The sequence below is a fragment of the Xyrauchen texanus genome, chromosome 44, assembly GCF_025860055.1.
Source record: "Xyrauchen texanus isolate HMW12.3.18 chromosome 44, RBS_HiC_50CHRs, whole genome shotgun sequence".
In the NCBI taxonomy this organism is placed as follows: domain Eukaryota; kingdom Metazoa; phylum Chordata; class Actinopteri; order Cypriniformes; family Catostomidae; genus Xyrauchen; species Xyrauchen texanus.
In genome coordinates, this window is record NC_068319.1 from 18,413,960 (window position 1) to 18,441,536 (window position 27,577).

The window sequence follows — 27,577 nt, forward strand, 5'->3', positions numbered from 1 at the left end:
ATTTTCACTTTTTCTAAACGAGTATTAACACAGTAAAAATCTTGGTGTTTATAACTAATATGCACAGTTTTGTATTGTACTGTACATGGCATTGGGTTTCCAATCAGCATTTCTGTCTGAATGAAAGGGTATTAATTATTTACCGGAACCTGGCAGCACACATGGTGTTGTAATACCAAAGCTGCCTTTTAGAAACAAGCTTGACTATTCCATGAATCAAACAAACATAGCATTAGGGCTGTATGTGATGTAGGTAATGTGCATATAGATGAATGCATCAGCCATGTCCAAACATAAATTAGGCATCTCAGAGCACACGCTTTCCACAGTTGTCATTGCCGTCAGGGTCAGCTAGGTCGGGAAATGATGTGTGTGTTGATCATACTTGTAATATGCAAAGAAAAACATTTCAGTTAAAGAAAAAAACAGCTAATTTGTAGAATTGGTATCCCAAGAAAAATGCATTTAGACTCATACCTCCTTTTCTTTAAAAAAGCAAAAATCTGGGTTACAGTGAAGCACTTACAATGGATGTGAATGGGCTGATCTGTAAATGTTAAAATGCTCACTTTTTCAAATGTATAGCCAAAAGACTATACATGCCTATTATGCATGTTAACACGATTTTAGCGTAATAAAATCGCTTACTAAACTTTCCTGTGTAAAGTCACAGTATATCTAATTTTACAACTTTGTTGCCATGATGACATATCACCCCCTGTTATCCCGGGACTTTATAGCTCAAATAATGAAGCAGAATCAATGTAAGAGCTAAAATGATAAGTTTCACAATTCTGAGTCAATGTTCATTTTTGTTGTAATCTACATTAAACCTCAAATGCTATCGAATGAGCTTAATTTGTTTTGAACCCAGAATATTACTTTAAATGGGAGCAAAAATGGGGGATGGAGAGATGAATGAAGGGATTTAAGGAATCGCTTGTTACTTATTGATGGGGTAATGGAGCAGAAGAGGCTGAATCAGCACTACATGCAGATAAAGTTGAATGGCTGAGTCATTGGTCAACTTGCACTTTGCTTGGAAATATACTATAGGACACACTGTCAAATCGAAAGCAGATTTACAATGAATTAAAGGTGTTATTTTTAGATATTGGACCAACTATTGGATAAAATAAAAATGTAATGTTCACCTTTTTTCACCATTTTTATGGAGTTATGTACTCACAGGAGACAATTTAATGAGAAAGCTCTGAAGTTTGGGCCTTTTAGATTGAAGTGGGGAGATCTCTAAGGAGTTGCGGGATGAAGACAATGATGTGGCTCAGTGGTTAAAAGATACACAACAGATGATCATGAAGACCATGGCTTCTCCCCACACAATCTCCAACGCACTGGTGCTGTTGGCCACCAACGCTTCAGATGTTCAAAATCACACTGCACCACACAGCTGCAGCATTGACGAGTCCTACAAGTACTTCATCTTACCTCTCTGCTACTCCTTGACCTTCTTGCTCAGCCTCGTCTTGAACTCCACAGTTCTTCTGCGTTCCTACCGCTCTAGGGGCGGCTGCCAGTGGAACACTTCGCTGATCTACATGGTCAATCTGGCATCTACAGATCTGATGTACAGCTTCTCTCTCCCGTTCCTCGTAGCCAGCTACGTGATGCGTGATCATTGGGTGTTTGGAGACTTCATGTGCAGGCTGGTGCGCTTCCTATTTTACTTCAACCTCTACTGCAGCATCTTCTTTCTCACCTGTATATCCATCCATCGCTACATGGGCATCTGCCATCCAATCAGAACCATCGCCCTGGAGAGCAAGCGGGTGGTTAGAGGCATTTGTACTACCGTATGGGTAGTAGTGTTCATTCTTACCTGCCCAATTGTCCGTTTTGCCAAAACTGGGGATGTAATGAAGATGTTAGGGGATGGGATGAACAAAGTGGGCAATCCTTTGTCCACAGGTAGCACAAACTCTACAGTTGAAGTATACCGGAACTGTTGGGATGACGCCATAGACAGTGAGTTCTCAGAGTACGTACCCTACGGAATTGTTCTTCATCTGCTGTGCTTTTTTTTCCCATTCATCGTCATTGCTTGGTGTTACTCACAAGTGGTACGTACCATCTTCCAATCACTACCGTCCCAGCCCCATATTCAGGAGGAGGGGGGGATGTGTAGTGGGGTTGAAGGGGTCAAAGACAGAACATCCATGTCCATCTCTGGTTCCCAGCACGCTACGTACATCAGCAGGCGTCGGAAGTCCATCAAAACCATCATCACCATAACGCTCTTGTTTGCGTTGTGCTTTCTTCCCTTCCATATCACACGGACTCTCTTCCTCATCCTCAAAGAAACAAAGGCAGTCGAGTGCCAAACCATGCGGATGGTCTCCATTTGCTACAAGATCACTCGGCCCCTGGCATCCTGCAATTCGTGGCTCAATGCACTACTTTATTTCTTAACAGGGGACAAAAGTGTAGCCTGCTGTGGACAGAGTGTTGTAAGTCATCAAACATACCTTCTCTGGCCTTTAAAGTTTCTTGGAGGACAAAAAGAGGTAGAGAATAAAGAGCAGAGGAATTCACCTAAAGCAGATGAAGGTCATGAGATTGACTCAAATCATCAGGAATAACATAGTTGACTACTGCAGGTCAGGTATGCATGGGAGGATATCTCAGTGGGTGTGTTCGGATTGCATGCTTCATACTATTATCTGATCTAGCAGTTATATCCACCCACCTCTTATAAATATAAATGTTCTTTTTTGTTTGCTTTTGATGAGTACAAATTGTACAAACCTTTAAGTATGAATAAAATAGGAGTTTATTAAATAATAACCAAACTTATATAAAGTTGTTACAAGTTGTTGACTGACAAGAAACAGTTAACTAAAGAATATACACAAGAAACAGGAAGCAAAAAGTTACTAATTTACATATTTAGCTCTAAATTATTAGGCATGATGTGCCCTATATCTTGTTGAGATCCTACAACTGTGGTTAAGTTGCACATCCTTAGTTTTTACAATTTAACAAAGACTTGAAGAACTAAACGCACTCTGTAATTAATAAAGCAGTGCTTTTGTAATGTTTCTGAAAGATAAAAGCACACACTATTTCTGTATGGTGTCTTATAAGCACCTGGTTATCTCAGGTCTTATTAACATGTAGGAACTTCCCCATCCAGACAGTCAAAGTCACACACTTTCAGACTACTATCGTAAATTATTATGCTTGATTTATGCTTGAATGTGTGAACGTATAATTCTTGAGCATTCACCATTTCCTTACCAACATTAGACTTTTGTTATATGACATATTGGTATTCATATTGATGATTTTTAATTAGTTACATCTTTGTTAGAAATAAAACATTTCATATTCATGCAGTAATAAAAGCACTTCTGATTCATGCACTACTAATTTGTGACTGTCATGCACATCCCAATGTGACTCTTCTGCCTTAAAGGGATAGTTCACCCAAAAATTAGGATTATCTCATTATTTACTCACCCTCATGCCATCCCAGATATGTATGACTTTATTTCTTCTTCAGAACACAAGTCAAAATTTTAGGAAAATATATCAGCTCTGTAGGTCCATACGATGCAAGTGAAAGGTGGACAGAACTTTGAAGCTTCAAAAAGGCAGCATAAAAGTAATCCATACGACTCCAGTTGTTTAATCAATGTCTCGTAAAGTGATATGATATATGAGGGTGAGAAAAAATATAATATTTAAGTCATTTTTTACAATAAATCTCCACTTTCACATATTTCTTCTTTTGAATTTGGCGATTTGCATTATTCATGCATATTGCCACCAACTGGGAGGAGAATCTGAAGACATGGATTTAAACACTATAGTCGTATGTATTACATTTATGCTGCTTTTTTTGTGTTCTGGTCACCATTTACTTGCATTGTATGTACTTACAGAGCTGAGATATTGTTCTAAAAATGTCTGTTTGTGTTCTGCAGAAGAAAGAAAGCCATGCACATCTGGGAAGATATGAGGTGGGTGAATGAATAGAGAATTTTCTTTTTTCTTTTCTTTTTTGGTTAACTTCACCTTTAATCTACAAAGAAAATTATCTTAAATATATATTTTTTTCCTTTTCGTTGATCTCATTCATTTAAATTAATTAACATTAAGATGAAAAGAAAATAGCTTAATTTATATTGAAATAAGGTTAAGAATAATGGGCAAAAAAGTATGCAGAAGAATTTTTTAATTGACATGTTCTCTTTGAAGCCCTTGCAATGCATCCGTTTATTTCTATGTGCAATTCTTTAGTCAACCAGAGCGAGGCGCTGTTGTACAAGGAGCTGCACAATCTCTATTTGGTTGCGGGAAATATTTTTTATTTTCTAAATTAAGAAATGAACGGAAAACTTTTATGTATCCCGTGTTTCAGACTGTATCAGTAGACACTTTCAGAAGAGGATGCCTCCACCGACAGACCCGAGGATCACATGTTTGATCAGGATTGTGTTATGTCATTTTTCCGACAGCTTTACAAACTAGCAGGTAAACTTGAAAAAATAAGCCGTGCCAGAAAGATTCACCTTTATCACGACATTTGACCGAAAAGACTTGAAAACGTATATCCGATCACTTTCATTTATGCTAATTCGCCTGAAGACTATTAGATCTTTTAGTTGTTTTTATTTTGCACTGTTTTTAAGTTGGTTTGGATTAAAAAGCCAAAGGACCTTGTCGAGTTTGAGACTTTCCATGGGAAGTAATGCAGAATATATATGATTTATAATCTAAATGCTAAGACAATTTCCTTAATGCAAATAAATAACTGTATTCTGTTCGCGTTTACGGCGACGAAAGCAACCTGAGGAGTTTAAACGAAGTTTGTGCGCGAGCTGATAAACCAGCTGGAGCGCGAGCTCATTAGTATTAACTGAATTATTGGATCAGATCGACACGATATTCCTTTAAACATTGAATGAAATGCGATAAACAGATACAATCCGACGGGAAAACGGGAAAGCAGTCCCAGGGAGTGAAATTGGGTCTGGTGTTTAGGCGAGAGGCCTGCTGGTCGGGCTTTTGCCGGGGGATATTTCGGGTACAGGCAGCGTCAGAGCGCGTTCAGCCCGGCTGTGAGTGACGCGCAGACTCGGTGGTAGAGGACGAGCTATGGAGAGGATGGAGGTGGACCAGTGCGCAGGCGCAGGAGGAGCCCTCCGAAGGTCGAACAGCGCCCCCATGATCAACGTCAGGTAAGAGAACTGCACGTACAGCACAGAGAACAGAATACAGCCGTGGCCAAAAATATTGTCAGTGACATAAATTTTGTGTTTTGCAAATTTGCTGCTTCAGTATTTGTAGATATTTTGTTTCACATGTTTCTATGGTATACTGGAAAACAGTGATAAGTGTTTTCTAAGTTTTAAAGGCTTTTATTGGTAAAAACACTCAATTTATGCAAAGAGTCAATATTTACAGTGTTGACCCTTGTTCTTCATAACCTCTGCAATTTGCTCTGGCATGCTGGATATCAGCTTCTGGGTCAAATCCTGACTGATGGCGATCCATTTTTGACTTATTAGTGCTCTGATTTGATCACAATTTGTGGGCTTCTGCTTGTCCACTCGCCTTTTGAGGATTGACCACAGTTTCTCAATTGGATTAAGATCCGGGGAGTTGCCTGGCCACGGATCCAAAATCTCAATGTAATGATCTCCGAGCCACTTCATTATCACTCTTGCCTTGTGACATGGTGCTCCATCATGCTGGAAAATGCACAGATCATCACCAAATTGCTCCTGGATCATTGGGAGAAGTTGTTCTTGCAAGACGTTTTGATACCATTCTTTTTTTCATGGCTGTGTTTTTGGGCAGAATTGTGAGAGAGCCCACTCCTTTGGATGAACAGCAACCCCAAACATGGATGGTCTCAGGAGGCTTCACTGTTGGCACGACACAGGACTCATGGTAGCGTTCACCTTTTCTTCTCCGGACTATCGATTTTCCAGATGTCCCAAACAGTCGGAAGGGGGCTTCAGAGAAAATATCTTTGCACAAGTCTTCTGCTGTCCAATCCTTGAACTTCCAGCAGAATTTCAGTCTGTCCTTGATGTTTTTCCTGGAGAGAAGTGGCTTCTTTGCTGCCCTTCTTGACACCAGGCCATTCTCCATAAGTCTTCGCCTCACTGTGCGTGCAGATGCACTCACACCAACCTGCTGCCACGGTCCTGGCACTTGCTGGACACTCTGGGATGTCCTGAAGCCTTCTTCACTGCAGTTAAACCTCTCTTCTCGAAGTTCTTGATGATCTGTTAAATGGTTCTTTCAGGTGCAATATTCTTTGCAGCAATTTCATTGCATGTGAGGCCATTTTGATGCAAATCGATGATGGCTGAACATCTTTCTTTAGAGGTAACCATTACTAACAAGAACACAATGATTGGAAGCACTTCTTCCTTCCTTTTATAGTAATCAGTCTGCTCTTATAATCCAATCAGAATGATAAAGTGATTTCACCTGACTAGAACTTTTTCACACTTTCCCAGTTGCTGCTAATATGATTAGTGAAATGATCTTAGCTGGTCATTTTGTGCCAGGGCCAAAAAATCTGTGAAATTAGTTTTTTTGGCCAATGAAGCTTTTTGCAATTATTTAAAATGCATCTGATCACTCTTGCACAATAATCTAGAAACAATGTGAATCAACACCACTACAACTGAAGCAGAAAACTTTGCGAAACACAAAATTTATGTCACTGGCAATACTTTTGGCCATGGCTGTAGAATAGAATAGAAAAGAACATTTTCCAAGAGAAGTAATACATCCATAGAGATAAAACTCTTCAATCCCTGTTATTGTGTCATTCTTTTAGTATTCTGTTCATTTATGCATCTTTGTGTCTTGCAGTCACAACAGTGAAGGAATGACAGTATTCAGCTCTAATAGTTCGGCTCGGTATCGTCGGAGCAGTGTGTCTGTAAATCCAAGCCTTCCTGCACGGGTGAGTGTGCAGATTGTGTATATATCAGTGTGGGGCTTTTGCTTTGAAGTCGTTAATAATACATTGCCTTTGTGCTGCAGACCCTCCCTCTGTCCCCATTCTCCCTCTCATGTGAGAGATCCGAACACAAGAGACAGGTGAGAGCTAAAGACTCGATCAGGAATGCCAGGTCTTGTGGATGGAAATGCCCGTTGTTGTCTCTTTAACTTGTGTGTTAACCTTTAAATCTCTGAGGGTGTTTTTAAAGTGGCATACCCAAAATTAAAGGCTTATAAACTCGAGAGAGAAAAAAATTAAAAAGAAAAAACCACACACACACACACACACACAAGGAGGGTCAAGTGTCAAATTCTCCAAAACTTTTCAAACATTTTAATGATATAGATTGTAAAACATTCTGAGACTCTCAGTCTATGAAACTGATGAAAAGTCCCAAAAAGACCTGAGCCATAAATGTACCTTTTTCTCATTTTTTATTTTATTTGGCATTATATATCTCAAGGTGTAAATATGGTAGCTCAGAAAAATTGCTTTTGTTTTGTTCCCAATCATGTTGACTGAGAGAATATTTGTGTTGATACAACAAAGCAATCAAAGGTTCTAGAATTACAAATATTATGTATCCTAGTGTCCAAAATCCTCTCCAAACATAATTATTGTAGAACTAATTACACAACAATGTTTAAATATATGCTGTCTCTCCAAAGCATGCATGCATGAGAAACAAGATCTCGTTTAGAGTGAACTGGAGTGAACGATCCTCTCTGCCCATATTTGGATGACTTCCAACTCTGGTTACAGTGATCTGATCCTGAATCTAGTGGATTATCTAATTAGCAATGCACCCAATTTCTTTGTGTGTTGGCTCGATTTAAAAATAATCAAGTAATGTTATGTGATTTTTTTTGTGAAATTATAAGTGAAAATACTGCATATAAACAACACCTGTTTACATGTAACATGTATGTCAAAGATATATATACTTAGCTATTACTCGCTATACTTTTGTCTGTGAGTAAAACACAGGCATAGTGAGTAAAACGCATGGTTTTATTCTACTCTTTGAGAGCTTTCCAACAACATATGATATGTGGCTATTTGGTCCGTTTTATGTTTTTACCGATTACAATAATATGTGCAGTGCAAAATTATTAATAAATTATCAAAACAGAAAACTTCAGATTTGTCTACAAATTTCAAAGCACTTGTTCAGTTTTGGTCATTATGCCAGCATGCATTGTAAAGGACAACTTTTAAGCTTTAAAACGATACCTATTTTGTGTTGGTCAAGACTATAGTTGTTAATATTTAGATAATAATTATTTTTCATGGCGGCCCCATCCAAGCTTAAAGGGTTAAATACATATAGACATTCCATTCGATTTCTATTTTGACGTATTTGAGACAGCCTGGTAGACTCCCGTTGATACACTGCCATTGTTTAGGTGACAATGGCATCTTTACTAACATGACTGTTTCTCTCCCAGATAGAGAATATGGAGCTCACTCTGAGAGGGAGACTAAGGTAACCAGACTACTACTCACAAATGCTAAGCACATTTTTGCACAAAAAGTGTATGATATCATAGCCAAAGTACTTATTGATTTGTTTTTGTGTTTTTCCCCTCCTGTTAGTGCCTCTCCTGCCTTTCCCATCCCTCCTGCAAGTCATTGGCATGACCATCTATCTCCAGTGAGTATTTATCTTTCTTAAGGTTTAATCAGGTTTCAGGTCATCAGTTCTTTGATTTCAATCCACTGTTGTAATTTTTATTCATCTGCCTCTCTGTATGTCCCAAACAGGGATTCTATTCCCAGGACAGTGGTGTAACTCCTAATTCCTCACCCAGTCCAACTCGAAGATTTCGTGGGTACGTTTCTGAAAAACACAACAGTATTTCTGTCATTATTTGATGACTTTGTTTATCAGTAACTGTCGAAGATTATCTGAATATACTGTATATACACTGAAAGATCTGAAATTCTCAGATTTACTCAATCATATTATTTTTGATCAACTGTGCAAAAGTCTCAGGCACATAAGATGTTTCACAAAAACATTTTTCATAAGATGGTTATTTATATCTTCAGTGTGTCAACAGGAAATGTACATTTTAAACTCCCGAACATTAATTTTCGCAAATACAGCTGTGGCCAAAAGTATTGGCAGTAACATAAATGTTGTGTTTCGCATTTTATCATTCTGATTGGATTATAAGAGCAGACTGATTACTATAAAAGGAAGGAAGAAGTGCTTCCAATCATTGTGTTCTTGTTAGTAATGGTTACCTCTAAAGAAAGATGTTCAGCCATCATCGATTTGCATCAAAATGGCCTCACATGCAAGGAAATTGCTGCAAAGAATATTGCACCTGAAAGAACCATTTAACGGATCATCAAGAACTTCGAGAAGAGAGGTTTAACTGCAGTGAAGAAGGCTTCAGGACATCCCAGAGTGTCCAGCAAGTGCCAGGACCGTCTCCTCCTGAGGAGTCAACGGTGGTATCGTGTCAGCACCAGTGCAGAGCTTGCTCAATATTGGCAGCAGGTTGGTGTGAGTGCATCTGCACGCACAGTGAGGCGAAGACTTATGGAGAATGGCCTGGTGTCAAGAAGGGCAGCAAAGAAGCCACTTCTCTCCAAGAAAAACATCAAGGACAGACTGAAATTCTGCTGGAAGTTCAAGGATTGGACAGCAGAAGACTTGTGCAAAGTTATTTTCTCTGAAGCCCCCTTCCGACTGTTTGGGACATCTGGAAAATCGATAGTCTGGAGAAGAAAAGGTGAACACTACCATGAGTCCTGTGTCGTGCCAACACTGAAGCATCCTGAGACCATCCATTGTGGGGTTGCTGTTCATCCAAGGGAGTAGGCTCTCACACAATTCTGCCCAAAAACACTGCCATGAATAAAAATTGTTATCAAAACATCCTGCAAGATCAACTTCTCCCAACGATCCAGGAGCAATTTGGTGATGATCCGTGCATTTTCCAGCATGATGGAGCACCATGTCACAAGGCAAGAGTGATAATGAAGTGGCTCGGAGATCATTACATAGAAATTTTGGATCCGTTGCCAGGCAACTCCACAGAACTTAATCCCATTGAGAACCTGTGGTCAATCCTCAAAAGGCGAGTGGACAAGCAGAAGCCCACAAATTGTGATCAAATCCGAGCACTAATAAGGATCTCCATCAGTCAGGATTTGACCCAGAAGCTGATATCCAGCATGCAAGAGCAAATTACAGAGGTTATGAAGAACAAGGGTCAATACTTTAAATATTGACTCTTTGCATATATTGAATATTTTGTGCATCTGCAAATAAAAGCCTTTAAAACTCATGAAATGCTTATCATTGTAGTATACCATAGAAACAGTGAAAAAATTATCTACAAATACTGAAGCAGCAAAATTTGCAAAACACAAAATTTATGTCACTGCCAATGCTTTTGGCAACGGCTGTAGAATAGAAAAGAAGAACAGGGATCCCTGCAACAGATGTCATAGCCCCCACAGAGCAACCCACTGAACATCGAGTCAGTCTGGGATTACATAAAGAGACAGAAGTAATTGAGACGGTCTAAATAGATAGAAAAACTGTGGTGAATTCTCCTTTCTGCCAACAACCAAGAAAAACTGTGTCCAGGAGTACGTAGGAGAATTGGTGCTGTTTTAAAGGCAAAGGTGGTCACACCAAATATTGATGTAGCTTTTTTTTGTTTTTTTTTTATTGGCCTTTGTATGACTTTAATTGATAAATGAAAACTTTTTATGGCATTATTTTTGAAGACATCCTCACTATGCAACATTTTTCACAAGTGCCTAAAACGTTTGCACAGTACTGTATAAGAATAGAGAGAGACTTATTAGTGTTAAATGTTGTTATTTTGAGATTTCAGAACAATTCTGATATGCTAGGTTACCATTTTGGTGAAGAGTGGAGCTTTTGTTATTGTTGAGGAGGGGTACACAAACAGCATTGCTGTAATCAAGTAGCATTTTGCATGCTTATGCTGTAGCTAGCTAAAAGTTCACTAATTAGCATAACTTTATAACAAATCGGTAATGTGTAAAACTGAAGAAATGAACCATGTTTGGGACACATATAAGATAACTTTGAGGCTACTTAATTGAGTCATTTTAAAATAACTTTATTCCATTATGTGAACAAATTATGTGTTCTGACAAAGAATTAATGAGCTAAACCAAGAGGAAAAAATATGTTGATGTAACTTAATTGATTCGTGTCGGAACGATGTACATGTATTTTTTTCAGTGTAGGATATTAATTCATCTTTCAGATTTCCAGACTAACAGGTTTGGATTTCAGAAAATAAGCTTTTCGTGCGATGATGTGATAAAACGTTTTATGTGCTTTTAATCAAACAGAGGATCTGTAAGCTCTGGAGTGAGATTGCCATCAACTGTACCTTTGAAAAGGAAAGGTAAGTGATGTTGTGCATTTAACTTTCATATGTGCAGTCTTTATGGGCCTGTTTTAAAACCATTCTTGTTTAAATTGTTGCATTCAATTCAATGGGACATTTCTGCACAAATCGACACAAGCAAAATGTGTTCTGCACGTGTACCCTGTGTACTTGTAAATATATTATTAAAATAATAATAAAAAAAAAACAGACATAAAAACAGGATTAAAATAAAAGTTAAAAATAATCAAATAAAATGTATTAAAATAAAAATGCAAAGTAATAAAATGAAATATCAAATAAACAATATTACATTTTTAAATTATAAAAATAAAATCTTATTTGGATATTACTAATGTATTTTTCTTCTCATCTCAGGTGGAGTGGAATCAGATGGACCACCCAAAAAACTCTTTATTGCTGGAGTCACCGACCCTGCTCACATAACCAGTTACACAGTCAGGTGAGGATGTTGTAATACTGCTGAGACCATAAATATGTGCCTTATTAGTATTAGTTCAGATCCAGTTAATCACTTATAATGAGTCTGTTTACTTCATTCACATAGTGTTTCACAGTCAGTGGACTCTTCCTCTGGAGCTGCACCTGTATGTTCCAACGCCCAGGCCAGCCCTCTCTCCCTCTCCCCTCCACCAGCTTTTACCTCTCACCACCCCAGCATTTAGACATCAGACACCTTCTTATATGAAGACCAATTATCGGTCCGAATTCGGTCCGGTTCTTTCCGATGATCTGTTCTCCTGCTTTTCAGTTTGTTGTTTTGATAATACTCTATGCATTTCAATCATTTCTGAAGGAAATTCATCCAAGTCGTGTCGTCAGTTGAGAAGAAATGAAGACGTAATATGAAAAGCCAAAGGCAAGAGTGGTAGAAGCATCTAAAATGACAACAGAAGTTGAGTGCTGCAGGCTATCGTATGTAAATTGTGAATAATTCTGTTCTGACAGATTGGTGCCTATGGTCTAGTACCTTGTATTTCTGATATATTATCTGCAATAATAGTTTGCAACTGAGTGTTCAAGCGATAACAGCCTGATGCAGTGAATTAACTTCAGTGTTCAGTCTGAAGAGAAAGACCAGTTGCGGCAAAACATTATTGTATTTTGGTACATCATCAGCTTCCATTTATAGGGGTCCAAATATCTGGTTAAAAATCCAGATTCAGCAAAAAAAAAAAAAAAAAAAAACATAATAGGGGAAAATAGTGTTAAATTCGGTGGGCTTTAGCATCCACATTTTTGTTAATATGTGAATAGTTTATAAATATGTGAATAATCAAATATTATTTTGGTAGGTGTTTGTCCTACATTTCTCTTGTTTTTATTCCAGGGGTCTGATATCTGTAAATATGTTTATTTTTCCATATAGCTTTTAGTTTGGGCTGAACATTTTTAAAGTTTGAAATATATTTAAATAATTGGAAATAAAACCAGAGCACTCAGGCAATTTCCGCATTTGGATTAGATTATTGTTCCGATTTATTAAAATGAGTACTGTAAATAGCAGACATCTCGCTCTGCGTCTACACTCCGCGTAATCGATGAAACAAAACTAAAATGCAATTGGATGAATCCAAATATGGGACGCTAATTTGCTTAATAATCATGTAAATAATGTCGCCGTGCAAAAAATAAATCTCAATGGTCCTAAAATAGACTTGCAAAGTGATATCATTGATTTGTTTTGATTTTGAGTGAAATATGACTTGGACATGTTCTTCACAGGTTTTGTGAGATTCACCCAATGCAAGCACGCAACTTTGTTATAGACAATGAAGACATGTTCATCTATTATAACGGGACCGTTTTAGTTTTGTCACGTCACGCTGCTTGCTCTTAGTGTAGAGAGGAGGTGTCGGTTATACGCCAAGCACTTTCATTTGAAATTCCATGCCAAAAACTGACCTAAAATGTCTATAATGAGAATGTAACCGATCTCACGCAAGCTGCTTTATTCAGTACTGCCACAGTCAGTGTGAAAAGCATTTGTCTTACTGTTTTTCCCTTAACAAAATACTGCATTTGCACATCAAAACCCTCGAGACCCTTACCTTGTGAATTATGTACAAAAGTCAAGGAATTTTGCAAGGGATGGGATATTGTGTAAATGGTTTATACAAATGTAATAACACATAGGCAATTTTTACATTCATACAAACACGGTTTGTGGATATCATGTTTTCTTCTTGTACATTTTGCACAGTGTTAGACAATGTTAATCAATGCAAACATGAGTGGGATCATATTCACTAATGTTGTAACAGTTTTTGTTTGTTTAAATTGTTTTACTTGAGAAATGTTTTGATTTTGTCAGTGAGCCGTATCTCATTTAAAAGTTCCAAACCTACATGACTTTGTTTTTTCGATGAAACACAAAAGGAGATGTTATGTAACGGTGATGGTGACTTACATACTGCCTAACACCATCTTTTGTTTTCCACTGAAGCAAGAAAGTCATATGGGTTTGGAACAACGTGAGGTTAAGCAAAATATGACAATTTTCAATTTGGAGTGAACTAGCAATTTAATGTGCACGGCATAAGATAGAAGACAGTGACAATCAGTCAAATCTATCTTTTTGTTTGATGAACTTTTAACTTCAAAGACGCAGTTTTGGATTATGGCTTTAATTCAGATATTTGAAAGCTGAATTATATGTATCAGGGTCAAAAGCACCGAGGCACACTGAAAATGATGATGATGCATTATATTAACATGCCACATTGTCCTTGAGCAAACAAAACTGGAAGCCATTCACAAACATATTATTTGGCATGGTGTTGCATTATTAATGGAATTACGCATGTTGACTGGCTCTTGTACAGTTGCATATGTGAAGTCTGGTTACAAATAATTACGGATGCACCTGTACTTTAATATAGTATATGGTATATGTTAGCATTCATGGTTTCCCTAAGTTTTTATCATTTCTGACTGCTTTACAGTTTCTAGAGCTGCATACATGTGAAGCTATTCCTCGGTTTCCGTTGTTAAAGGGATAGTAAAAGCAAGAATGACAATTGTCATCATTTACTCACTCTCGTGTTGTTCCAAAAACATGACTCTGTCACCATTTTTTGCATTGCAAAGAAATATGCAATGAAAGTCAATGGTGACTGAGCACAACAGTGAGTAAATTATGACAGAATTGTAATTTTTGGGGGAACTGTCCCTTTAAATATCAGGAGGAATATGTTCTTTAATACGATGTCATTGCCTTTCATTTTCATGCATTTATTTTTAAAGTCACAGAAATGTGAGGAAAATGCCTTACCGATTTTGAATAGTTTTATTTTTAAGTTTGTATTCCAAAGTTACTTGCACTGGCTGCCATTTGCAGTTTCCAGTTGTCGAGGTCCTTGAGCTTTTCAGAGATTAATACCAATGTTTATGGGTCTTCGAAAGGATTTAGAATGTGCAATATGCATTTAATTAAATTTAAGTTGCTGGAATTAGTATTTGTCATGTTCATCAGGACAAGTTCCATTTATTTATCAAGAATCTGAATGGAAAACTTGGGATGAGATCGGAATGATCTGTTGTATTGTGTAAAATCAGTTTTATTATTAATTTCCCTACCGTCAACTTGTCATTTCTTTTTCAAACCTGCCATACACTTATCTGTGATAGGATCAGTTATATCTGTGGGCAGGAGGTAAGAATACATAGATAGATGGTCTTTATTGTTTTCACCAGTCTGCCCCACGAAAGAAAAAGAATGAAGATCTTGTTTCTTTTACAAACGTTCACTTTAAAGGAAGAGTGCCGTTACTAAGTGATTTGTGAAGTGTAACAGTCAGTGTAAGAGTTAAACTGTTTTCTGGATTGAGGATTGCAAGCATACAGAAAACATTCTAATGAAATGCCAAAGGCAATTGCTTTCTGCCTATCAAATGTTGTCTAGAAGTCTAGAAGCCAGAAAACTAAAATTGAAAGATGGATATTTAGTTTGACATGTTGGTAGCAAAAGTCAATTTATTCCCTGTGAATCACACAAGATGAATAGCTTATTATCAGAGAAGAAACGTCATTCTTCATCAAATATGTATATTATACCATATATATTCTTTATGAACAAGATCATAATAAAAACTTGTTTTATTGATTCCTATGCTGATTTATGTTTTTTTTTCCTCTGATCTTTTGACATATAAAAGGTCATTACAGTATAAAAACATACTGTAAGTTTCAGAACTCAAAACTTCCTCTTCACTGCAAAAACCAAGCTGCCAAAACGACTTCTCTACTTTCTCCACATTGTCAAGTCACATATGCAGGGATGGAGGGCCAGTGCCCAGGGACCCTTGACTGGGGTCCAGACTTATTATGATCTATTGGGGGCTGGGCTTTAAAGTTGTGCGATCCATTTTGGCAATCCCCCCATTTGAAAACCCATAAAAACGCACAACGCCCCTGGTCAGCAACCTTTGGAGGAGGGCCCTTGGAGATAATTGAACCCGGGGCCTTTGCAAGTTATAATCCGTCTTTGCACATGTGGTGAACATTTGCATCTGACCACCTCCACAACAACACCTACTTTACCTTTAATCACTTCAGTAGTGGTGAGCAGAGCAGGTCAGTCAAGAGCAGAGTGCAAATCATAACAGTGAGCGTTTACTGTCAAGTCTTAAAGGAGAAGCAGCAACTGAACCAAGCGTTTCTGACCAAGGGTCAGAATGAGGGTGGAAAATTATAATTTTTTTCAAATATATGACTCACTTTTAGTGCAAAAAACTAGACTAATATCATAAGTGAACCTCGAGTAACATATTTAAATGATAAAAAAAAGCATGTCATGACCCCTTTAAAAATGATATGTAATTTAACTAAAACAAGAGGCAAGTTTGTGTGTTTTCAGATGAAAATACCTGTTTAATAGTCAGCAATGTTAAAAATAATATATATGTGTATATATATATATATATATATATACACACACACACACACACACACACACACACACACACACACACATCGTCCTATTTACTACATCCATTAGAAGCTGCACTTGGCGTCAAGTGGCGGTTAAAAAAAATAACGTCATTTCTTTCCCCTAAATATTTTTGCTTGCATTTTGCTATATTTCCCTACAATTAGCAACTCTTTACCAAGAAGTTAACTTTTATCTAAAAGGGCCGGTTAAAATACAAAAAAGGCAAAGGTAAAAAACTAATTTACAAGTACAGGAGGAGTATGTCTGTTTGACCACTGCACCACGATCCTGCAAATCTTTTTTCAACTGTGGGAATATACTGCATTATATTAACCATTTTTTCCCCATAGGTTCTAATTTTTGACTTTTATGGTCCGATTTTATCATAAGAGCTAAATAAATTAATTCATAGATTAAAAGTATATTTCAGCCGTTTTAGTGATCTAGCACAGGTTTGGTCTGGTGCTCTTTGGACCCACAGTGGAAAAGCGGCACAGGTGCCAACAGCAACATTTACAGCTCCATAAAAAGCATTTTTACAAGCATATGATAAAACTGTTGCTTCTTCACACGAGCTGTCCTTGATAATCTTTTGATGTCCCTATACCATAACCTCAACATGACTGACAGCTGTTGGTCAGCGTGACAGGAGGGGCAGATCACTGGAGTTCATTATCAGACTGGAGTCCAGATTCAAGCTCTCTGTCAGAAAAAAAGGAGAAGAACATTTTCATCAACATACATTAACCCTTGTGTTGTGTTCATTTGTGCTAACACTCTTTGTGTTCCAAAATGACTAAGATTGTTACTAAATCTCTCATATTGCATATTAGGGCTGGGTGATATGACGATATATATAGTGGCAACGATATAAAGTGACAACTGATTAGAGTTTTGCTATATCATGTATATCGCAATATGTAAATATCCATGTGCGCAGGAGCCATGATAATGCAGCAGTCCACCGTGATCTGACACACACTTGTTTCCAGACACCAGAGTCATCTCTTTAACATGCCGAGGTTCGCTGCACTACACTGCACATCAGTACTTCTCCATCATTTAATGAATTATTGCTGATATAATCAATAGAAAAGTCAAGAAAATGAAGGGGAGCTAGTTGTAAAAACAGGTGTGACATCTGTGGTGTAGGTTCACAAAAACCGACACGGATTAGAAAAATTTAATCTGCAAACTGTATCGAATGAAGATAATCACTTGTGTTAATATAAACAATCTGTTTTACCACCTCAAAATGAAGCCGCTAAAGAATCTAATGAAAGCCAAAAGATGCACTCCGCATTAATTCCTATTTCTTTCTTTTTTGCAAGAAATGTTTATAAATATTTTTGAAATATTTTCTTCAAGATGTGTTTTTTCGTTATGTAATTTTTACTAAAATGATGTCATATTTAAGTAGTTTTCACTTAAAAAGTAAAACCAATAAAACTTTATGAAAATGATCTTTATTCCAACTGGATGAAATTAACTACAGATTTCAGAAGAAAAATAAAGTTAATCTGTCAGTTTGGACCAGAACACAATATAAGGGTTCAATTAATTTATATTATTCAAACTTTAAAGGAAAATTCACAAATACTGAATTAGAACAACATGAGGGTGAGTAAATGATGATAAGATTTTATATTTGGTTGAACTAACCCTTTAGATGCTAATAAAGAGGATGGACACTCACCCTGGTCAAAGTTAGTTTTTTTTGTGGCGCCCTCTCCAAGCCCTTCAATATCCACCAAATCGCTGTTCACATCAGAGTCGTTCAGAGCACTCAGAGTCACATCTGATGATAAAGAGCCAGACAGAGCACACAGACAAAGAACTTGAGCACATTTACAGGCAAATATTGAAATCCAAAATAAACTGAAAAACACAACTTACATTGAGGCAAGAATTTTTCTTAATGATTGCAATTTTGCAAATAACACTCTAAACTCCCTTCCACTCTAAATAAGTCTTAAAAGTGAGTCACCTGCTGGTTTAGGGTTCTTAATCGCCGGGGGTAATGATGGAGCACTCTGCAATCCTGTTGTCACGACAACCTGAGAAGTTGGCACAGTGATAACCGTGGGGGCCACTGATGCTGGAGTAGGTGGTAGCGTTACAGTGGTTTTCTTCATTGTTTTTTTAGGGGACTCTGAAATGAGTGGGACCCTGCTGTCCTCATACAGCTTCCTTTTGACTGTCGTCTTAATTTGGGCACTACAAGATTATGAGAAAAACAAAAAAAGATATTTATGCAGTGCATCTCAATACTCATATATACAGGGAGGTTAAAATCTGCTATTATAATTTTTAAACTGTAAAAACAGAGAAAAGATTTATATAAATGTATGAGGGAATGTGTGTGTTTGTGGTGTCGTGATTGGTCACCGTTTTCATAATTAATCACCTTTTTTTTTTTTTGCAGTTCATTTAAATGGTGAAATAGTGAGTGGTGAACTGCACAACAAAATATATGAATGCGTAAGTGAATATATATATATATATATACAGTGAGGAAAATAAGTATTTGAACACCCTGCTATTTTGCAAGTTCTCCCACTTAGAAATCATGGAGGGGTCTGAAATTGTCATCGTAGGTGCATGTCCACTGTGAGAGACAAAATCTAAAAAAAAAACTATTTATTTGTATGATACAGCTGCAAATAAGTATTTGAACACCTGAGAAAATCAATGTTAATATTTGGTACAGTAGCCTTTGTTTGCAATTACAGAGGTCAAACGTTTCCTGTAGTTTTTCACCAGGTTTGCACACACTGCAGGAGGGATTTTGGCCCACTCCACCACACAGATCTTCTTTAGATCAGTCAGGTTTCTGGGCTGTCGCTGAGAAACACGGAGTTTGAGCTCCCTCCAAAGATTCTCTATTGGGTTTAGGTCTAGAGACTGGCTAGGCCACGCCAGAACCTTGATATGCTTCTTACAGAGCCACTCCTTGGTTATCCTGGCTGTGTGCTTTGGGTCATTGTCATGTTGGAAGACCCAGCCTCGACCCATCTTCAATGCTCTAACTGAGGGAAGGAGGTTGTTCCCCAAAATCACGCAATACATGGCCCCGGTCATCCTCTCCTTAATACAGTGCAGTCGCCCTGTCCCATGTGCAGAAAAACACCCCCAAAGCATGATGCTACCACCCCCATGCTTCACAGTAGGGATGGTGTTCTTGGGATGGTACTCATCATTCTTCTTCCTCCAAACACGGTTAGTGGAATTATGACCAAAAAGTTCTATTTTGGTCTCATCTGACCACATGACTTTCTCCCAAGACTCCTCTGGATCATCCAAATGGTCACTGGCAAACTTAAGACGGGCCTTGACATGTGCTGGTTTAAGCAGGGGTACCTTCCGTGCCATGCATGATTTCAAACCATGACGTCTTAGTGTATTACCAACAGTAACCTTGGAAACGGTGATCCCAGCTCTTTTCAGGTCATTGACCAGCTCCTCCCGTGTAGTTCCGGGCTGATTTCTCACCTTTCTTAGGATCATTGAGACCCCACGAGGTGAGATCTTGCATGGAGCCCCAGTCCGAGGGAGATTGACAGTCATGTTTAGCTTCTTCCATTTTCTAATGATTACTCCAACAGTGGACCTTTTTTCACCAAGCTGCTTGGCAATTTCCCGTAGCCCTTTCCAGCCTTGTGGAGGTGTACAATTTTGTCTCTAGTGTCTTTGGACAGCTCTTTGGTCTTGGCCATGTTAGTAGTTGGATTCTTACTGATTGTATGGGGTGGACAGGTGTCTTTATGCAGCTAATCGACCTCAAACAGGTGCATTAATTTAGGATAATAAATGGAGTGGAGGTGGACATTTTAAAGGCAGACTAACAGGTCTTTGAGGGTCAGAATTCTAGCTGATAGACAGGTGTTCAAATACTTATTTGCAGCTGTATCATACAAATAAATAGTTAAAAAATCATATATTGTGATTTCTGGATTTTTTTTTTTGATTATGTCTCTCACAGTGGACATGCACCTACGATGACAATTTCAGACCCCTCCATGATTTCCAAGTGGGAGAACTTGCAAAATAGCAGGGTGTTCAAATACTTATTTTCCTCACTGTGTATATATATATATATATATATATATATATATATATATATATATATATATATATATATATATAGGAGGGAAAGTAAATATTTTTGGTGCTATGACTGATATATATAAATTAATAAATTATATACCAGTATATATATTTATAAAAACAATTCATAATTAATCACCTTGATTTTACTGAAACAATGAACTGCACGTTAAATGTATGTAAGATAAAATGTAAATGTATATATAAGTGAAAATAAGGGAAAGTGTATATTTGTGGTGCTATGACTGTTGTATGTATGTATGTATATCTATATATATATATACACACACACACACACACACACACACACACACACACACACACACACACACACTGATGAGCCAAAACATTATGACCACTTGCCTAAAATGCTGTTTGTGTACCGACAAAACAGCGCCGACCCAAAGAGGCATGGACTCTACAAGACCCCTGAAGGTGTCCTGTGGTATTTGGCACCAAGATATTAGCAACAGATCCTTGAAGTCCTGTACTTTGCATGTGGAGCCTCAGTGGATTAGACTGGTTTGTCCAGCACATCGCACAGCTGCTCAATTGGATTGAGATCTGAAGAATTTGGAGGCCAGGGCAACACCTTGAACTCTTCATTATGTTCCTCAAACAATTCCCGAACAATGTGTGCAGTGTGGCAGGGCACATTATCCTGCTGAAAGAGGCCACTGACATTAGGGAATACCATTGGCATGAAGGTGTGTACCTGGACTGCAACAATGTTTAGGTAGTTTGCACGTGTCAAATTAACGTCCACATGAATGGCCGGACCCAGTGTTTCCCAGCAGAACATTGCCCAGAGTATCACACTTCCTTCACCGGCTTGTCATCTTCTTACAGTGCATCCTGGTGCCATCACTTTCCCGGGTAAACGGCGTACCCGTACAAGGCCGTCCGTGTAATGTAAAAGAAAACGGGACTCATCAGACCAGGTGACCTTCTTCCACTGCTCCAAAGTTCAGTTCTGACATTCACCTACATTGTAGGTGCTTTATTTTTACAGAGGTACTGTAGTGCCCATTTATAGGGTGCGATGCACAGTGTGTTGTGACACATTCCTCCCGTAACCATCATTAAAAGTTTCTGTGACATTTGTCACAGTAGACCTTCTGTCGGTTCTGACCAGACAGGATATCCTTCGTTGCCCTCGCGCATCAATGAGCCTTGGGCACCTAACAACTTGTTACCGGTTTGTCTCTCCTTGGACTACTAACAGTAGGTACTCACCACTGCTGAGCGGGAGCACCCCACAAGCCTTGCCGTTTCAGAGATGCTTTGACTCAGTCATCTGGACATAACAATTTGGTCCTTGTCAGAGTCGCTCAGGTCTTTACTCCTGCCCATTTCTCCTGCATTCAACACTTTGACTATGAGAACTGATTGTTGTCTTACCATCTAATCTACCCAGACTTGACATGTGGCCTTGTTAGGAGATAATCAAGGTTTGCCCTTCACCTGTCATAATATTTTGGCTCATTGTGTGTGTGTGTGTGTGTATATATACACTCACCTAAAGGATTATTAGGAACACCTGTTCAATTTCTCATTAATGCAATTATCTAATCAACCAATCACATGGCAGTTGCATCAATGCATTTAGGGGTGTGGTCCTGGTCAAGACAATCTCCTGAACTCCAAACTGAATGTCAGAATGGGAAAGAAAGGTGATTTAAGCAATTTTGAGCATGGCATGGTTGTTGGTGCCAGACGGGCCGGTCTGAGTATTTCACAATCTGCTCAGTTACTGGGATTTTCACGCACAACCATTTCTAGGGTTTACAAAGAATGGTGTGAAAAGGAAAAACATCCAGTATGCGGCAGTCCTGTGGGCTGAAAATGCCTTGTTGATGCTAGAGGTCAGAGGAGAATGGGCCGACTGATTCAAGCTGATAGAAGAGCAACTTTGACTGAAATAACCACTCGTTACAACCGAGGTATGCAGCAAAGCATTTGTGAAGCCACAACATGCACAACCTTGAGGCGGATGGGCTACAACAGCAGAAGACCCCACCGGTACCACTCATCTCCACTACAAATAGGAAAAAGAGGCTACAATTTGCAAGAGCTCACCAAAATTGGACAGTTGAAGACTGGAAAAATGTTGCCTGGTCTGATGAGTCTCGATTTCTGTTGAGACATTCAGATGGTACAGTCAGAATTTGGCGTACACAGAATGAGAACATGGATCCATCATGCCTTGTTACCACTGTGCAGGCTGGTGGTGGTGGTGTAATGGTGTGGGGGATGTTTTCTTGGCACACTTTAGGCCCCTTAGTGCCAATTGGGCATCGTTTAAATGCCACGGCCTACCTGAGCATTGTTTCTGACCATGTCCATCCCTTTATGGCCACCATGTACCCATCCTCTGATGGCTACATCCAGCAGGATAATGCACCATGTCACAAAGCTCGAATCATTTCAAATTGGTTTCTTGAACATGACAATGAGTTCACTGTACTAAAATGGCCCCCACAGTCACCAGATCTCAACCCAATAGAGCATCATTGGGATGTGGTGGAACGGGAGCTTCGTGCCCTGGATGTGCATCCCACAAATCTCCATCAACTGCAAGATGCTATCCTATCAATATGGGCCAACATTTCTAAAGAATGCTTTCAGCACCTTGTTGAATCAATGCCACGTAGAATTAAGGCAGTTCTGAAGGAGAAAGGGGGTCAAACACAGTATTAGTATGGTGTTCCTTATAATCCTTTAGGTGAGTGTATATATATAATATTTAAAAAACATTAATCATAATTTATCACCTTTTAGTTTTTATTTTTGCCGTTCAATTAAATGGTGAAATAGTGAATGGTAAATTGCAAAACAAAATATTTGAATGTGTAAGAGAAAGTGTATATGTTTGGCGCTACGACAGGTTAATATAAATAAATGAATAATGTTTTTTCATCACATTTTATCTGCATTTAGCTTTTTTGCAGTTCACTTAAATAGTTTTGTGGTGTAACAAATCTTTCTTTTTTTTTTTTGTATTATCAATGAAGTACAATATGGCACTTCTGTCACTGCATCAAATTTCATGTTAACTACCCAAGACCTGATGTAAAATTGAAGGTGGAGGTCTTCAGGCTCTTACACAGTACGCTCCTTTATGACTGAGCTGATGCTGTTCAAGTCATCACCAAAGCGCCGAACTGCAGAACGCAGCATCTCGATCTCGGTGTCGGTCCATTTGGCACTGAGAGGTAGTAAGGAGATGAATGCACAGGGAAAAGGACTCGGTTAAACAACACTGACCTTCCTCCTCTTGCTTGTGTAAGCATATGTTTTGGTAATCATCTTAATCATTCTTAATAAACAAATAGCAGATAATTCACAAGCAAATATCAAAGGTGAGAGGACCACAACTAAGATTCTGTATCCATATGTTAGAGTCCTCTTACCCTGCTGGAGAAGAGTCTGCCACTGGATGCAGCTGCATGGTCAGTTCGCCCAGTTTAGTGAATGCAGCACCTGCAGCCGAGAAAATCTCGCCCACCTGACGGACATTCATATATCTAGTTCATTTATTGGTTACATAATTATTTTTCTGATTAAAAGAATAGATAAAGCGAATCTTTTACCTTCGTGGAAGCCGAGGTCATGCTGGAATGATGAGACCAAAATAACAGAAATGACACAAATAAAAAACAATCTAGTCGAGTTTCAATCAGGCTGCCTCTATGTATGGCTGATAATTTTCAAAACAGGTGTAATATTATTGTTGGAGTCATGCACTGATTTACTGTATAAATAATGGATGCGATATTTCTTATGTATAAATAATACAAGTTCCTTGTAATCGGCATGCACGCAACATAATAGTTCGAACTAAAAATTCCCAGAGTACAATGCGAGTCCAAGACAAGGCGTGTCCGCACTGAGCCAATCAAATGATCGCACACAACCTTCGCAACTTCCATACGAAAACATCCGAGTAGCCGATGAAACACGAGTGCAAACGAAATACCAGAGCCCTGCTATTAAGAGGAACCTGCAAGGTCAGCATCATTTTAGAGCTCCGTGGTTAGCTTAGCAATGCATCAAACGGCGGTCAAATTGACATTCTATTGGTGCGGTCGAGTACTCTTGGGAAGTTAGTACTTAAGAGAAAACGAACAACATGTTTAGCAGAACGTAATCGAAAAGTGGAACAAAGTGATTTTCAATTGTTCCGGAGTGAAAACATTATTTTTAAACGCTGGTAACCTGTTATAACTGATTAATTTTGCTCTGATAATTTTTTTCATGAAACTAAAGTTTCTTTTGGAACTGCTCCGCTTCATGTTTCAAATTAAAAGTGCTTTGATCTTAAAGTAAACGGCACATTTCTTTGCCTAATTACCCATTGTGGATGAAGCAGTGTCTGAATGAAGACCTTTTATCAACTATCCTATACATACACGGCTAATCCAGATACAAGCAAAACATTATTAGAGGTAAAAACGACTCGGTTACTAACGTAACCTCGGTTCCCTGAGAGGAGGGAACGAGTATTGCGTAAGTAGCTTACGCTATGGGAAAACTCCGTTTCTCGAGAAATATTGAAGTCTTTATGTAAAACGCATTGCAGCTGCACAGCAGACAGCAATGAGCGAGGCAGCTCGGTCATTGGCTGTGCTGCGGCAACTTGCTCGAACCAATGACGGGGCGACTCTGAACGCGCGACCAATGAGCGTGCTTCACGCCCGCGCGCTCAGAGCCCGCCAAGATTGCCGTGGCTAAGGCTATATATTAGGCGCCCCGTCATGAGAGTTCTTTAGGTTCAATCGACTGAAGCGACTGACCAAGCACAAGCACGGCAACTTACGCAATACTCGTTCCCTCCTCTCAGACCTCTCGTTCCCTCTCGAGAGGTCTCTCCTATTGCGTAAGTAGCTTACGCTATGGGAACACCATGCAAAACGCCGTGCGTGCTGATTTCGCTCTATAAAGCCAGAGGCAGATGCCTGAGCCTTAAAGCAAAGTGATTATTCAACGAGCCGTCCAACGGCGAGCTATATAATGGGACAATACAGAGCGCCTTTGCCCCAAGGTGGCCCATGGTGGGGCGCTCATTGTAAAAACACAAGCACATATCTTATGTACTGATTTTTCTATTTACTGATATGCATAAAAAACCCTCTAAGGCAGTCAGAGACGGACCTTATAAGGGAGGAGATAATGCTCAGCATATACGTACTCCAGTCCATACTACAGTCAGGCTGATAGAATGTTGGAATGCAATGAGGGGACTTGTAGGTTATAAAACCTGATAAATGTCGAAGGCGAGGCCCAGCCTGCCGCCGCACAAATATCCTCAATGGGTATCCCACTCGACCACGCCCACGAGGAGGCCATGCTCCTCGTAGAGTGAGCTCTGACGCCTAAGGGGCATTGAAGGCCCTTGGCTTCATAAGCCAGCGCTATAGCATCTACTATCCAGCGCGATATTCTTTGCTTTGAAACTGCGAGACCTTTAGTGCGGCCGCCAAAGCATACGAATAATTGTTCCGTCTGTCTGAACGGGGCAGAACGTTCCAAGTATACTCTGAGCGCCCTGACCGGGCAGAGTAAATTAGCGTCGCTTTCATCTGCGGCCCGCCTCCAGCAGTTCTTGCAAAAAGGCGAGTACACTTGGTATCTCGCACGATTTGGGGTTCAAGCTCTTGGTATCACACCAGTCACTGAACACTTTCCACTTTTGGGCATATAAGCGCCTCGTAGAGGGCGCTCGCGCCTCAGTGATGGTTCTCAACACTCCGCTGGGGAGGTTCTCTGGAACCCGTTGAGGGGTCATGCATGAAGGGCCCACAGATCGGGGCGGGGATGAAGAATCATCCCGTTGGCCTGCCTGAGGAGGTCCAGCCTCAACGGAATCGGCCATGGGGCAGATTGCATCATCTGCATTAGTTCTGGAAAACACGTCTGGTTCTTCCAGATTGGGGCTACCAGGAGCACTGCACATTTCACCTCCCTGATCCGACTGTTGACCTGAGGTAGCATCGCGATCGGGGGAAAAGCATACAGACTTGGGCGAGCGCGTCCGTGCTCTTTGAGAAGAAAAGAGGGCAGTGCGCATTTTCCCTGGAGGCGAAGAGGTCGACCTCTGCCTCGCCAAAGGCTTGCCATAACCACTGAACCGTCAGGGGGTGGAGAGACCATTCTCCTGGGAGAACTTTGTCTCTGGACAGCATGTCCGCTCCCTGGTTCAGGACGCCTGGCACATGCGCTGCTCTCAGCGAGCGCAGGTTGTGCTGTGACCATAAAATGAGCTCCCTGGCCATAGAGTGCAGGGAGCCCTGCCGATTTATATACGATACTACCGTCATGTTGTCCGTTCGGACCAGGACGTGTTCGTTTTTCAGGTACGGAAGCAGGGCTCTGAGAGCCAAGGCGACCGCTTTCATTTCCAGACAGTTTATATGTAGGCGCTTTTCCGGGTTTGACCAAAAACCGGAGACAGGCCTGCCCTCGTAAAGGGCCCCCCATCCTATTTTGGAGGCATCTGTCGTGATAATTTTTCTCCATGTGTTCACGCCCAGACTCACGCTGGTTTGATACCAGTCGACGGCCTTCCAGGGCGTCAGGGCTTTTATACAGCCGTGATTCGCTCTGATTAAAAAGTGGCCCGAGCGCCACACGTGAGTGGGGACACGGCACTTGAGCTAGCCTTGGACAGGACGCATGTGCAACAATCCTAGCTGGAGTACAGCTGATGCCGAGGCCATGAGACCGAGCATCCTTTGAAATCGTTCGACGGGGGCGCGCGCGCCCGCTCTGAATGATGTTGCAAGGCGCCGAATAGCGAGCGTGCTCTGATGAGAGGCGCGCCGTCATCTGCACTGAGTCTAGCACTATTCCCAGAAAAGAGATATTCTGGCTGGGGGATAGCACGCTCTTTACAAAATTGATTCTCAGACCCAGGCATTCTAGATGGCTGATAATCCAAGATCTGTGCGTCGTTAACTGACTCTCTGATTGTGCTAGGATTAGCCAATCGTCGAGGTAATTCAATATTCGCACTCCCGCTGTCTCAGGGGGAAAGTGCTGCGTCCATACATTTCGTGAATGTACGGGGGCCAATGATAGGTCGAATGGTAGTACTGTGTACTGGTATGACTGTCCCTCAAAGCTGAATCTCAGAAA

The 27,577-nt window shown here is 39.7% G+C and overlaps 3 protein-coding genes across 3 annotated transcripts; 2 read left to right on the forward strand and 1 right to left on the reverse strand.

The window, feature by feature from the left end:
- The first annotated feature begins 1,316 nt into the window (after positions 1-1,316).
- On the forward strand, positions 1,317-2,605 carry LOC127636380 (P2Y purinoceptor 3). The gene is given in 2 exon segments (XM_052116828.1): positions 1,317-2,580; positions 2,583-2,605. Coding segments are annotated over 2 exon segments (1,287 nt in total).
- A 1,681-nt stretch (positions 2,606-4,286) lies between these two features.
- LOC127636635 (P2R1A-PPP2R2A-interacting phosphatase regulator 1-like) lies at positions 4,287-15,473 on the forward strand. The gene is made up of 9 exons (XM_052117292.1): positions 4,287-5,204; positions 6,859-6,952; positions 7,033-7,089; positions 8,440-8,477; positions 8,588-8,645; positions 8,756-8,823; positions 11,342-11,397; positions 11,758-11,842; positions 11,948-15,473. Exons 1-9 carry the CDS (start codon positions 5,122-5,124, stop codon positions 12,063-12,065), a joined length of 657 nt encoding a protein of 218 aa, XP_051973252.1. The 5' UTR covers positions 4,287-5,121; the 3' UTR covers positions 12,066-15,473.
- A 799-nt stretch (positions 15,474-16,272) lies between these two features.
- Positions 16,273-24,285, reverse strand: c44h17orf49 (chromosome 44 C17orf49 homolog). Its single transcript, XM_052117684.1, has 6 exons — positions 24,034-24,285; positions 23,854-23,948; positions 23,547-23,648; positions 18,321-18,550; positions 18,030-18,131; positions 16,273-17,035 (listed from the first exon to the last, which is right to left on the reverse strand). The coding sequence occupies exons 1-6, from the start codon at positions 24,052-24,054 to the stop codon at positions 16,971-16,973; spliced, it is 615 nt and encodes a 204-aa protein (XP_051973644.1). The 5' UTR covers positions 24,055-24,285; the 3' UTR covers positions 16,273-16,970.
- Between the last annotated feature and the right edge of the window lie 3,292 nt (positions 24,286-27,577).

Excerpts from the sequence above, each read along its gene's own strand:
- LOC127636635 (XM_052117292.1), top strand. The coding sequence starts at position 5,122 with ATGGAGAGGATGGAGGTGGACCAGTGCGCAGGCGCAGGAGGAGCCCTC. Across the intron at positions 6,953-7,032 it reads ATCCAAGCCTTCCTGCACGG|ACCCTCCCTCTGTCCCCATT; the intron begins GTGAGTGTGCAG and ends TTTGTGCTGCAG. Across the intron at positions 8,824-11,341 it reads CCAACTCGAAGATTTCGTGG|AGGATCTGTAAGCTCTGGAG; the intron begins GTACGTTTCTGA and ends TTAATCAAACAG.
- c44h17orf49 (XM_052117684.1), bottom strand. The coding sequence starts at position 24,054 with ATGACCTCGGCTTCCACGAAG. Across the intron at positions 23,649-23,853 it reads GCAGACTCTTCTCCAGCAGG|TGCCAAATGGACCGACACCG; the intron begins GTAAGAGGACTC and ends ACTACCTCTCAG. Across the intron at positions 18,551-23,546 it reads GTCATAAAGGAGCGTACTGT|TGCCCAAATTAAGACGACAG; the intron begins GTAAGAGCCTGA and ends ATAATCTTGTAG.